At 40.6% G+C, this 14,639-nt stretch overlaps 1 protein-coding gene across 1 annotated transcript in view; it reads left to right on the top strand.

Moving 5' to 3' along the window:
* KCNH5 (potassium voltage-gated channel subfamily H member 5) overlaps positions 1-14,639 on the top strand; it is a gene marked incomplete at its 3' end in the record, with an annotated part of 152,876 nt that overhangs the window by 112,535 nt on the left and 25,702 nt on the right. The window contains exons 9-10 of the mRNA XM_082761191.1: positions 2,735-2,987; positions 13,376-13,572. Coding sequence (XP_082617317.1) covers positions 2,735-2,987; positions 13,376-13,572 — 450 coding nt within the window. The remainder of the gene's footprint in view (positions 1-2,734; positions 2,988-13,375; positions 13,573-14,639) is intronic.

Genomic DNA, 14,639 nt, shown 5'->3' with positions numbered 1-14,639 from the left:
ACAAAAAGAGTAATGCTTTGAGTGCTCACTTCTAGTTCCCTGTACTTACCTCTGTATTTGTGAGGAAACAATATTCTACTTCGCATCCAAGTGGCTTTTATTCCTCAGGGACACAGTTAATTTACACTTAAAAAAACAAAGGGTCCTGGAACATGTCTGGACTTTACAGTAACATCCTCCACAGCAGTTAATCAATTTTGGATGCATTTAAGAAAATTTTCAACTATCATTCCTGCGATCTGGAGGCTTAAAAGACAGAATTTGGAAATCAAATACACATATTTTTTCCTAAGAGCAATGTTTGAAAATTCACAGCCCGTGGCCTTGTTAAGTCAAAAGCAGTTACATTAATGAAAACATTCCTGAAAATGATTTAGGCCCAACAGTAGATAAAAATGTTAAAAATCATCCATCATTATGCCAAAGAAAGCACAATTTTTCATGCAATTATTATTAAGAAGAAAGGTGGCATTTTTCTATTTTAAAACAAAGATAAACTTTCTGTTTGATTCAGAAGTATCCAAAATATTTGTTTTAACTGAAAAAACTAAGGTGCCACCATATTTCTCATGGTAAATGGAATGACTCAGGTAAGTATAAGCTTGTAAAACTGACATTTGCCCCTAATAATATTACGGAAAAGATGATAAGGGATATGGTCACCAGTGACTCAGACAAGACATTATTACTAACGCAAATAATAGTTTATGGAGAATATGTCTTGTCAGATGTATTTATTACTAATTTTTATGATAAAACAGATGTAGGCAGGGTATTTGAACTTGTTCTTTACACCATTTGGTTACAGAAAAAGCATTAAGCAAAATTAACCTAGTCTCTATCAAAGCAAATGCAAACTAATTAGCTGTTAGATCTTTGAAGGCTGTTTTAAGTCAGAAAACCTCATGCTATGGAGAAGTTTCCAAAGAGATACTGTGCTTCACAGTGTTAGACAGAGGAAGCATCGTCTCTCTTCTTTATTCAATATAAGGTTTTGAGATAACTTGGCCGTATTCTATAAACAACAATGTGGAAAAGATTTCTGGTGTTTGCAAGCCTTTTATCAGGACACAATGATATGGTCCTCAGGCTGTTAGATGAAAAAAAAATCAGTTCAGAAATAGCACGTTTGAAAAGAGAGGGTAGCTCTCCATTGGAACAACTAACCTATATAATTTGAAGGCATTAAATCAAGGCTTTCTAGGCTATAATTTTACCAGGTATTCTGGGATTGATATGAAAAATCTGATTTGACCCATAATGCAAGAGCTTAGTACAGATAGTTGCAGTAACCCCTTCTAGCCTGGGAATCTGCTCGTCTATGTGCAAACAGGTACTTGGGCTGTCATAGAGCAGAGGATCGGGGAATGAACTTCTCTTTTAGCCTTTTACATTCAATATGTGCTTGACAGTGAAACAACTTTGATCTATGGAGATAAGAAAGACTAAAGGTTATTAATTAAACTAGAAATTGTTTATTATTTTCTCATTCTATGCTTTCAGATCTTTTAGTAATACATTACCATAATATGTTTTATACCTCTTCTGCATTAAACAGAAATGAAAGTCATGGCTTTACTTCTGGGTTAATATAACTATTTGCCTCAAAGCTTATTCAGGGTTTCAAGAGTCTCCCTCTACGTGCTAATATTCAGTGGTAGCCAGTGCCTTGACCCAATGTCCCTTTCTTCCACACTGTCTGCAAAGCAAGCTGCCAGATTAATTCCATACAGTGAGAAATTAATCAGTATGATTGATCTGCATTCTTCTTTACGTGAATCTTCCAGAGTGCTCTTCATCTTATTCCTTTTTCCATTATTTATCTTAGCAAAACTTTACAGGGTTTTATACGTTTCTCAGTGAAATGAGCTACTATACAGCGAGGGACATGCGTTCTAGGATTATAAGGACACTACGGTGTTTAGGTTGGTGTGCAAATATTAAACGCTCATTTTATATGTCTAATAAGATCCACAGGTTTTCACTTTCTTTCTTCAGGTGTATTTGCGTTACTGTTTTAATAGGGAAAGCTATTTAAGGTAAGAATTAAAGGCCTTATTTAATTGATCTGTGGTAAAGACATATTCACCTTCACAGGGCAGTTTTCACTCACCTTTACTTTGCGTTTCGTACGGTTTCCTAGTACTTTCTTTTTACTCTAATCTCAAGCTCTTTGGATTTTCTAGTCTGTAAGCCCTCCAGGGCAGGTTACTTATTGTTTGTCTGTACAGTGCTGAAGCTAAACCCTAGGTGTGTTCGGATACGCGTTGGTAAGTGGTCACCTACATCAACGCTTCTGAAGACTAGGTTTCCAGATGGGACTAAATCTGGTGGTTTTGATTGTGAGCAGTCTGCCTTTGCATGTCTTCAAGCTTCTTCAGCTCTGAGTGTCCATCCTGTGCTCCTGCAGGGACCGAGCATAGCAGTGGGCGGATGGTCTGGGCACCGAGTCTGGAGGGATACCCACAAACGGGACGCGGTAGTGCCAGCTACAATTCTGGAATGCAAGTGTGAAAGAGTAGCAGAATAGTCCCTCTCTTCTGCATCACCCTTTCACCTGTTCTCAAAATGATAGATGGGTAGAAAAATAATACTACCCCATTTCAAGATAAAACTCCCACCAGAACCTTGAGATGCACCCAGGCGAAACCACCCATTCACTTATTTCATAAGAGCGCGCACTGCCGCAGTGTCACGTTCCTAGCTGATTATTTTTCGTCTTTCTTTCCTTCAGGTTCTCTCAATTTGCCCAAAGGACATGAGAGCAGATATTTGTGTGCACCTAAACCGGAAAGTTTTTAATGAGCACCCTGCCTTCCGGCTGGCCAGCGACGGCTGCCTGCGAGCTCTGGCTGTGGAGTTTCAGACGATCCATTGTGCCCCGGGGGACCTCATCTATCATGCTGGGGAAAGCGTTGATGCGCTTTGCTTTGTGGTCTCAGGATCCCTAGAAGTCATCCAGGACGACGAGGTGGTGGCTATTTTAGGTACTGTGATCTCTGTTGAAATGGTGGTGCTTGGGATATATTTGCCTTCTGCGGAGGTTTGAATATTAACTAGTCTTGCTTAATATCAGATGGGACTACAAGAGGCTAGTGGTTGTCATAAGATGAGGATGTCACCTCTCCAGAGATATCACTCTAGGAGCAAACCCTTCATCTTTTATTCCATTGAGAATGCTCTTTCTGCCTAGTATGGTTCACTGGTTATGGTTCCATTGTCCCTGAGCAGAAGAGAATGTGAGCTTGACATCTTTTAAATAGTCTGCTAGAAGAAATGCCCATTGTTTTATATCTGTCTCTCAGGAGGATTTCAACATTAACCTTTGCTCTGAGTTTTTTGTCTGTATTCTATCCCAGAATACCTGCAAACAGTGTCTTCAAGGAAGCAAAACTGTTGCTTTTGGTGAAGTTTCTCTACAGAAAATAAATGGTTCAATCTGAGTACGTGAAGTGATACACCATTTATTCCAGCCTGAGTCATAAGAAATCTGAGTACTGGGGGAGATCCAGGTTGATCCCATCACCACCCTGCTGTTGTGTCTGGTTTGCCAGCAGTAGGTGGGAAGGAGCTTCATGCAGACCCCTCACCAACTTGTGTGGGTTTGGGAATTGTGTAGCAGATGGTGGGACTGAGTGGTCGGTACTAGTGCTGAGGCAGGAAGCATCCTCAAAAGTGAGACAATATAAATGAAAAATGGGTGGCTCTCCTTGAAAATCATTCAGAACCCATCATGCCTGTTTATAATAGACCTGTCAATTGTAGAATTCTTCTCTGGTTTCACAGGTATTTGCCTTCTCTTAAACTGGAGGTGAGGCTCTGAAGGCAGACATGGGTTCTGGCCCTGTCCTAGATGGCCATTCATGTCACTGAACCTCTGTACTACGTTCCTGTAAGGGCAAGTCCAGGGGGCTCCCTGGGCCCCTCTTGTGCCTCATGAGGACGATTGTTGAGAAATGAGGGTCATGACTGCACTTGGGAATTGTGCCAGCATGCAGGAACAGGGCAGATATGGGGAGTCACTACTGGTTGTGCTTCGGTGCTTCGACTCCTTCCCAGCTGGAAGTGAGAGGGAGGAGAAATTAGGACAAGCGTGTAGCTGAAGGAGACACCTGACGTGTTGCTTTACAGTCTGTACATGTACACTGCCCTGGGGAGGGACTGGATGCCTGTCCAGGTGTGTATGGGACTGCTGGGGGAGGCTTTCTGAGGGCATAACTCAAGTGCTCCCAGCTGGAGTGTGTGTACTTGGGCTATGCACATCTTTCAAGCTACCTCTTGCAGCTCTTTCAAGCTACCTTCTGCAGCTTTTGGTACTCTGGAATACATTAAGGTTTTTAACAAAGGAGATTTAATGTAAGAATGAATCTGTTTTCATATTCAGATGAGAAACCATTGCGGTGAAAGCTCCTAAATCTGTAATTTCCATAGCAAAATCCTCCTTGTACTTCAGCTCACTGGGCCATTTTGTTTTTACTATTAATCTCAGTGACTAAAGGATATCTTATGTTTGCTTACAGCTATTTAAAAATAAGAAAAGCTTTAAAAATAGCAGCATTTAACCAAATAAATGTTTTTCAGGGTACTACAAGGAAAAAAACAATAAATATGTAATTCACTAAACTGCAAAACATCACTAAGTGGATTACATGCTTAACTTTATTGTATTTACTAATGAATATTGTATTTGGAATAACAGTGAGAACTTTTTGTTTCTAACTTGTATATACTGTAAACCCAGTACCTACGTGTATGTTATTCTCCATTTGGCTAGAGAGACCCTTAACCATATCTAGTTAAAATGAATTACCAGAAGTGACTTTGATTCTGCCGTGGCTGTTGACAGGCGATTCAGGGGCTAGGAAGGATGTTCACTGTGTATTACAGGGACTGGCAGAATGTGTAAAGCTGACTTGGAGTGAGATAAACTGCTTCTTTTAGTCATAGGCACACTGAGGAGTTTTCTCATGTTCTGACAGGTTATTTAACAGAATAATGAACTGAGTAATTATGAGATGTCGTATCCTAAAAATTCACTTGTGGAAGGAAATCTCTGTTGGATTTGGTTGTTGCAGAGACATTTATAGTGACAGGTATTGCCCCTGAAATACCAACTGCATATCAGGTGGTGGAGAGCATCATTTTCATCAACCTGTTCTGCCATAATAAGTTCAAGCACAAGGAAAATGATTCAGCATAAGGTGGAGACCAGGTTTAAAAACTTCTTCCAGACGTGAAAACCCATATATACTACTTTAAATACTTCAAACATCTGCCCTCACACTGTTTTTCCTAGGAAAATTTGACTTACAGGGCCAGTCTGTCCATCCTCCCCTCCCCCAGCTGTAATCTGGAGTGGAAATGGGATAAGCATCATTTGGAACTGGTCCTCATTAACTGCTGCTGTGGGAGCAGGAGGATAGCAGGATACACTGTCTGCCAGCCTTAGCTCCTTGCAGAGTTATCTGTTTCCTAAGCTTGGTATTTTGCAGTTAATATTTTAATAGTGTTTTTCATCCAAGTGTAGTGTTATTTGCATTGCAGAGAGAGAAAGAAGGATTTTTATTTTTTTTTTTTCCAAGTGGAGAATTGTTGACAAAAAAAGCAGGAAGGGACACCAAAATGGGTTAAGAGAATGCATCTTCCTCGCATTCATGCTTGTCCAAAGGGCAGGGCTTCATCCTCCCTCAGGTCCCAGTGTGAAGTGCTCTGTGGTGTTGCGGCTCTTTCTGTCTCTGTCTTCCCTAACCACATCTCTCTCCCTTGCAGCCAGAGCAGGTTGGTGTGGCCAGCCTCCCTGTCTGATGAAATAGTGTGTCAGGAGCTTGGACATCCCACTCAGCTGCTCTCCATGGGCTACACTGGGGAGAAAAAACAAGTTTTTGCATAGCAGCAGTTTTTGCTGGCACAAAGACTCCAGCCTTGGCTTTTCTTGTGCTTGAAAACAGGCGAAACCCAGTGACTGACAGGGCAACTCACCACGCCATGACGTTTTTGTTCTCCCCTGGTTTGGTTTTGTTCTCATTTGTGTGTTATTAAATGCACATCTGCTGCAGTAATCAGCATTACAGAAATTGGTACAGTAAGAGAATGAATCGAATTGAGCCCAGAGAGCTGCAGTTTATAGGACTCATTAATGAAGGTACCCAGCTGCCCCGTTATGTTCCCCTCATTAGGTGTCTTCATTTCTCGGGGATAACCTTCCCCCTTTCGCAGGTGCCAACTCTAGCAGAGCACGCAGTGCACTCAGAGTTGGTGTGAAGGGAAAAACAAGCTCTGGCCATTTTAATGTAGCTCATATGCAGTTGCCAGGATAATGGGGAAGGGCAAACTGTCTTCTCTCTAATTATCAAAACTTTCTTCAGGAGGGAGGTGACCCTCAGAAGGCACATCAGTAATTTTCCACCACCTCAAGCAGGAGTAAACACTCTGCCACTGCTCTGCATGTGGAGGCACTATCAGTGCAGATGTCTTAGGAAACACTGGGGACATGAAATCCTCGGGGGTAACACAAGGAGTCATCCGCTAGCAGAGGACACCTACCGACTCACCCTGCCACAATTAGCTCGAATTTTGCTCCTGGCAAGGAGTTTTGTGTGAGGGGCGATGCTGACCCAGTGTCTGGGGAAGCTGCTTTGCAGCTCTTGCAATTAGCACAGCTGACCACGGGAGTTGTACAGTAACTTAAACCAGGCAGATTGATTAGCAAGGCTGAGCAAAGTCTTTTTGCCAGCAGAAAACGAATGACTCGCTGTGTTCAAATGTTGATTGTAGGAATTGATCAAAAATATTGCTCAAACTGTGTAGCGATAAAAATATATTGAGCAGTGAATTCCTAGTGGGGGGCTGCTGCTGAACGAATTCAATTTTGATAGTCAAGCCAGGCTGAATATAGATTTAATAGCTTGTGTTTCAGCCACACTTAGGGTCTTGATCCCATATGTATTCAATTAAGTTGTTCTTTGTCTTTATGTGTTGCACGTTAATTCTCAGCATGTTCTGCATATAGTCCCAGTGCAATGATGTTGTTTATTGGATTTATTGTTCTTAGGCAAGCCAGAGTTTCACTTATTAATGGTCTGCTTCATGAGTTTGTTTCTAAAGACTTGGGCTGTGAAGAGAGCATTACACTGTGACAGAGGAGTTAAGGAAAGCGGGAGCACAAGTGGCGTGTCTTCTCTAATTTGGTAATTCAAATGAAAACAAGGATGAGTCTCTTTCTACTCCTAAATTTTACATGTGTTTGGAGGTCAAAAGTTTAAGTCTCCTACCAAATCACACAGGGAAAAGTTCTTTATGAGCTGAGCAAAAAGCAGCTCCTGTTTAGGTGAGCAGAATCCCAGGCTCCATTGCTCTCATCCATGGGTATTTGTAATTTGGTATTTGGGATCCATTCCTCAACACTTTGAATTCCCATGGTGGTACCCATGTGGACGTGTGCTTTGTGCAGGGTACGACTGACCATGTGTGGTGCACTGCGTGATGTGAAAAACTGGCAGTCCAATTCCATCTCATAGTGATAGTACCTCATTCCTTGATTTTAATTAACGTAATTGCAGCTTGGGTCACTTCTCAAGCAGAAGAAAGGTGGCAGAATTTGACTTCACATAAAATCAGCGTGATATTGTATAGTGAACTTTTTTTGTTTGTTTTTCATGTGAAGTAAACCAAGGCAAAGTAGCTGTGAGAGTTTCCCCAGCTTAGTAGCATGTACCTGGCAGGAATTTGCAGAACAGCCCGGGTCCTGTTACATCTGTAGGAAAAGTCCCCTTTGTTGCAGTGAGTTAAAGCTCCAAATTAACTTGCAGGGAAATGATTCGTAAAGGAAAGCTCTTTTTTCAGTTAACAGGACTGCAATAATTAAGGTGATGTAGGCTGTTTTTGAAGTGCTGCATCTCAAAGTATTTTCCAAAATACTCAGAGTACTGATCAGATACCCAGTGACATGCAGCTTTGCAATGTGCAGTACCCCTAAACATGTTCTTGGAATGTGTCCTGTCTTACAGGTTGGAGTTAACGTGCATAGCACCATGTAAAATTTAGTCCTACTGATGTGTGTTCAAAGGTGTTTTTAGCTCTTACTGACAGAATTAAAGGGAATGTTCATTTTTTCACATTATTTTGTAAGTTTAAAATATTTCTGTCTCTATCTGCACCATGGTTAGCTATAATAAGAAGCATCAATCTTAATTTAGTGCCAGCTGGTGTGTTATAGATGTGATCTGCAGCCTCCAATGTCAGAAACATTCCTTCCACTGAATTGAAATGGTTTTGAATTAGACCTGCATGCTTCACTGCCAAACCCAGGAGCTCAAAAGTGTTGGCAGTGCAAGAAAAGAAAAAATATTTTAAAATAATGTGATATATTTCTTTCAAATCAGGCTAACAGTTTGAGGCAATCTGATTTGCCTTACGAATGTTGAAGATGGTGGGAATGGTCATGCTTTCATATTTATTCCCTTGGTCGGGAAGAATGGATACTTCTTTTTGTATCAAATCAAAACTGAGGTTTCCAATCATGAGGAGCTGGGGCTTCTAGAAAAATATGAAGTACTAGGAGACTTGTGCTTCAAGTGTGAGAGATGGGCACCGTTAAGCTTTCACTAACAGGAGAATATCTCTACAGATCTTTCCCTCTTCTTGCAGCAGTCCTGAGTGCTGGAAGAAAGGTAAATTTATTTCCAGTTTTTAGGTGCAGATGGGGAAGGTTGCACTGTATTTAATAATGCAAAGTGCTTTTGCAAGCATGGACTTGAATCTCTGGCACAGTCTCTTGTTATTGTTTATTTGCTGGCTATTTTGATAGTCTTTCAGATACTAAAAATGCTGTTTTCTCTGCTCATTCTACCCCTTCACATGTTACTGTACTGTCAGGCTGGATGTCTGACAGGTGTTAAGTGGTTTTCAAGGGAGTTCTGGCTCCTTGGGATGCCCTAGGGAAGGCTGAAGTTTTGGCTAAAACCTCCACAGAAGCAAGGAGCTCTCTCTCTTGGTCTGGTAGGTTGTGCTAACAGGCAACAGTGATGTCCCAGAGGGCAGGAGACAGCTGGTGAGCTTGCATCACTCCAGACCCCTTCATTGGGCACAGGTAGCTGGATCAGCTAAATCCACAACTCCAGCCAGCCCAGTACCCTGTCTGCAAAACTGGGCAATAGCAGATGTGCAGGAGAAAGTAGGAAGATGAAGCAACCAGTGTTCTCCAACCGTCCATTAGATTGTGCTTCAAGATGTCCCTCACTCAAAGGGAAATTCTTGTGTTTAGTAGCCACAGGTGGGTTTTACTGCACGAATCCATGCTGTTATTTTGTAAACCTCTGCAGCCCTGATGTCCTGTGGCAAGGAGTTGCAGAGCTGGCCTATTTGCCAAACCAATACAGAGCTGTAGGCTGCTGTGAGTAACCGGAGCAGGTTCCCTCCTTGCTCATTAGAGATCTACATCAGCCCAAGATTCATCTGCCTGGCAGCCAGAGCTTTCACTGCAGATGTATACGCACAAATGTATGTGTATGAATTCTTGTACCAGTAGCAATGTAATTATGGCTACAGGAACTTGATATTTGGTTCCTGACCTCCACGTCTGTGCATCCTTCATGGCCATTTGTACCTGGGCAAATTAGGTGAACATTTTCTGTGTGTAATACAGTTTTACTGATTCTGCAACAAAATTGTTTTGTACTGCCTCTGTCTTTCCTGAGCAACTGAAGATTTAAGCGTATCCTGATGGAAAGCCTACATTATTCATTGTGTCTGGCTTTTGCTAGTGTGACTGATGGGTCCTGGGAGATGTTTTAAAATGGGAGGTAGGTTAGCTGGCCTATTTGCTAAGACTGCACAGAATATATTTTCCAAATTCGCTCCCATCCACAAGAGCTATCACCTTAAGAAGAAGCCTGGGCCCCTTTTATATGTTTTTCTTCCTAGTAGTGTTTTCCACCTGGAATTCATTCTCTCATTGCCTGCCCAAACCTTCTCCAAAAGCCCTCTCAAATTATCATGTCTACTAGGATATTTTTTAGCTGTTTCTTTCCCTATCTGGAGAAAGATACATATATACATGTTTCTTTTCATAGATAAATATAGGTTCTTCAGGGGTTCTGTTTTACAAGGGTGTTTCCTCCCTGTGAATCCAAGGACTTTTTCATTCCCATTTTGAGCCCCTGGGGAGTTTCGTAAGTCCCTTAAGATTTTTTTCTGCCTGAGAGGTCCAACCATGAGCTGCAGTTTCACAAATTGGCAACTCAGTCCATGGTGCAAGGCTGTGTAGAACATCAGCCCCCTCCCCCCGACTTCTGTGTGGGAGTTATCCAGAATAAAAAAATCAGAATAATATATAGAAACATAATTATATATTATATAATTACATGCTGTATAATTCTCTCTAAATATATACATACGTACATGCATATGTATGTTTTTATGTACAGGCATATATGCATTAGACAAGTGAAAATTTTAGTCTGTCTTTAGGGTGATACCAGTAGAGCTATTTCAGCAAAAATTAAGTTCATCATCAACACCCTGCACACATCTTCCTGGTTTCTGTGTTTTTTTTGGATCCTTCCATCCAGGCTTCTGTCACCTTTAAGCCAGCAACATCTACACCCTGACTCTCATTGCCTTTCCTCTGTGTAATTCTTTACACCAAGTGCAAAGCGTACACAAAAGGCTCCCACTTTAACTTTGCAGCACTCCCTGTTTTAGCAATGCTTCAGGCACTGCAAGAGCAATGGCACAAGGGGACTTCCTAGAGCTTTGCTTCAGTTCAGGAGGAGTATTGGGACTGCTCAGGACTTGGGGCAGTGCAAATTTGGGAGGTAATATGCTGGGTCTTGAAAAATCTCAAGAGAGAGACTTTGAGAAGGCTGTGGGATGCATCAGTCCCAAGTGTCTCTGCATCAGCAGCCCAACCCCAGGCTGTCCCCGGAGGTGTGTGCGCATTGTGCTGGCATGCCTCCGAGTGGCTGGGGTTTAAGTCATGCCAGGTACATTTTTTATTATAATTTTAAGATTTTTTTTTTTCCAGTTAGTTGCACTGTGTTAAATAAAACTTGAATGAATAATTACTGCTCTCCACACAGTGAGCTACAGCTCATCCGGACGAAGTATAGTACATTAATCTCTGTATTTATGAGGAAACGTGCATTGTTTTGGAGAATCTGGTTGGTTTTGTTTTCATTCAGGACGTTCCTTAGCACATTTATAGCAGGCAAATGAGACTTGGAAGTGTGTGGGGAAACATCAAATTCAGAAAGCCTCGAGTGCTTCCAAGATTTTATACTCACTGAAGAGAATAAACTGCAACATAAAGGGAGCTTATGGGCCTCTTATAGTCACCTCCTGTGAATCAATGAGCATTGGCAGCAGACAAAATACCAGCTTTACCTTTTAAGTCGTCTCTTCAGGTAACTGTTTCACCACTCAAGTCCACTGAGTGATGACCCATGAAAGAGCAAAGAGGTTCAGTTTATCTCAACTCAGATTCTTTTAGAGAAACCCAGTATCATTCCTGCCTCACTGAACTGCGGAAGATGAGGAGATTTCAGTTTTATGAATGGTGATTTCATCTGTATGTGATTTGGGTATATTCTGTAGCACAACATCCTACAGAGTTTCTGAGTCAGCATCCACTGCTTCCAGCTTCTTCTCTTAAATTAGTTATATATTACTTTAAATTTAGAAGGAAAACAAGTATTTTGCTCACATTTCAGTGGAAAAATTATACTAGTCCCTGTTATTGAATTCTGTCTTTTTAACTGTAGTCTGCAGCTGCTGAAAGCAGGACTAAATTCCGTCCTGTGTCCACCTCAGAGAGCAAATCCATTAAGCAATTTTTGTGCACTTCAGAAATGGTCTGTTTTCTGTAAATTATGTAACTGTGCTGAGTATGCCTGTAAACCAGGTTTTGAACTATGCGTATAGACAAGGACAATTAATAGCAAAGGGTTTCAAAACATTACATTAGATAAATTATATGTTAGTACGAAATGCTCTGTGAGAAGGAAAGCATTTTAAGGCAACTTGTTTTATACATTTTAACAGCAATATTATATATTGCAGTTAATTTTAATTACATCTAAATATGTAGAATTATTCAAAAGCAATTCAATGAAAATGCTATAACCTTTCTGAGGGATGATTCTGCCATACAGACTTCTGTTACAAAATGAAAACAAGGGAATGAAGACAGGGACTCGTAGGTCACATTTTACTCTACATGAGAAATGTTGGTCCTGTTTAACTGAATATGATATGTGAGGCCAAAATAGGGAAATAGTCTCTGACCCCAAAGAGCAATAAGTTGGATAAATTTTAACTCCAGCCTGTGTTCCCAAAATAGAGCAGAGTGAAAGTTGCAAGCCCTTAAAGGAAGAAGTATGAAAATGTATATTACCTTTCCTATCCCCAGACTGTAAAATCTCTAACCTTCACCAAGGGGCTGCTTGAGGTACCCGAAATCAATAAAGATAATACCACTGACCAATTGATTCTCATTTTCTCTTAATAACTACTGAAATAAAGAGCTTGAAAATCATTGGGAACTGAAGCAAATGGCTTTCCATGTACCACGCTTCAGAATTTGAGGTGCCAGCCACCTACCACACGTTGTGGCCCTCGCCCAGGGCCTCATCTCCCATGTGGTTGTAGCTATTTAAATGTGCAGGTGTCCAAGGGGTCAAACCCTTTCATAGCCAGCAAATATTTAAATACAGACATAAGCATAACCCTCTACTTAAGTTGATGTGTTTGTATTTAGAAACAGGCTTTTGAAACTGCTCAAGATTTAGAGCCAGGTATTTAGAGGTTAAAAGTCTCAGGAAACTTTGGGTGCATTTTCTGAAGGAACGTTGCCTTTCACGCTGAAGTAGAAGTGTTTAAACTGTCTTTAAAATGTGATCCTCAGTCCCTGGAAGCTGGCTTTTATACAGCACTGCAAAGCCATGGTGATTAAAAAAAAAAAAAAAAAAAAAAAAAAAACACTAAATGGCATCAGCTTTCAGTGAGACTGGAGCTCCTATATAATTTAGGAAAGATCCTCAGAAATATTTAGTAACCTGACCATTAGTTAAGTACCTCTAAGTTCAGGAACTTTTGGAAAATCCATTACCAGCATCTTCAGCTACACCAAGACCTTTACAATCTGGCTTTTATGCTTTGTGACACTTCTCAGGGCAGTCTATAAATACATTAAAAACCTGGGGCTATTGCTAAGGATGCTCAAGTACCTCAGATATTTTTAAAACTTTTATTAGTTTTCACAGCTGGGAGCTGATGTTAGCTTAATCAAAAGCATAAGAGTTCAGGAAGAAATCATGCATATGCTGAACAACACCATGTAGCTGTTACCTTTTAACAAATTTGTGCTGCTGTTTTTCAGGTAAAGGCGATGTGTTTGGCGATATCTTCTGGAAGGAAACCAGTCTGGCCCATGCGTGTGCCAATGTGCGGGCTCTGACATACTGCGATTTACATATTATTAAACGAGAAGCCTTGCTTAAAGTGTTGGACTTTTATACTGCTTTTGCAAATTCATTCTCGAGGAATCTCACACTCACCTGCAATTTGAGGAAGCGGGTAAGGCAGCTGCTCTTGTTTTCCCATTTCTTTCACCAAGAGATTGCACACTCCTGCAGACTGTATGCAGTGCTGAACAACCCCCAATTTACTCTTGATGTTTTCAGGTCATTGCAGATTAACTGGCCTTTCAATAAATGCTGTAGCTCTTTGTTAATGATGGCTCAATAAAAGTTAGCCATAGATTTGCAGCCCTGAGAAGCAGTCCAGGCAGCGTGACATGAATTACTCTTTCTTTTCAATTTCTTTTCTTTTTTCTTTTCTTTTCATTTTTTTTTACTTTCTGTTACATAATGTATGAAGTTATATGTTACAGTATGAGCGAATCTAGATTCTAGATTCCTCAGAGGTGAGGTTCAGTCTCTCACCCGCCAAGATATAGGTCAGAAGAGAACAGCCTGATGGATCTGCATGGTGCAGACCAACTAAGAGAAATTTATTGATGTTAAATAAATAAAATGTACTCAGCAAAAGTATTATTTTAATACCTGCTTCCCGCACTTGCATAGTTGAAAATTTTAATATGGCAAGGTTAATAAAGCTTGGTAGCAATTTTACATTCACAGCTCACTTTTTAAATCCTCCTGCTCATTTTATAATCAATCAGCAATGCTCACTATCCATTAGTCCTTTCAAAGAGCACTCCATCTAAAAATTAATTAGCTATAAGGACGTATCTTGAAAACAGGTTAAGGGATTCTTTAATTCGCATTGCGGCTGCAAAATTTAATCTTTATGATGTTTTTTTTTTAAGATTGAAGAGTGTTATATAAATTTCATTTGCATAGAGAAATCTCATAACAATGATTTATAGATTATTGAGCATTAACTGAGACCCTCTAGCTGCTGAAACATTTTTCTACAGCTGTACCTAAGGGCATCTCACCTAATAATGTACTGAGGCTACCTTGGTATTTTACAAGATAATTTCAGCCTCTGAAGCAACAGGAATTGAACAGAACTAGAATTGTACTTTTCTGGGTATAGTTTCTCCATGGTCACTGGAGCATCTTACAAATGTTTCTTTCAAAGGAGATTCAATTTTTGGTGCATTCCTTGTGCTCATT

The sequence above is a fragment of the Aythya marila genome (genome assembly GCF_965140915.1).
Source record: "Aythya marila genome assembly, chromosome: 5".
Lineage (NCBI taxonomy): Eukaryota > Metazoa > Chordata > Aves > Anseriformes > Anatidae > Aythya > Aythya marila.
This window is presented reverse-complemented; position numbering and strand designations above follow the sequence as displayed.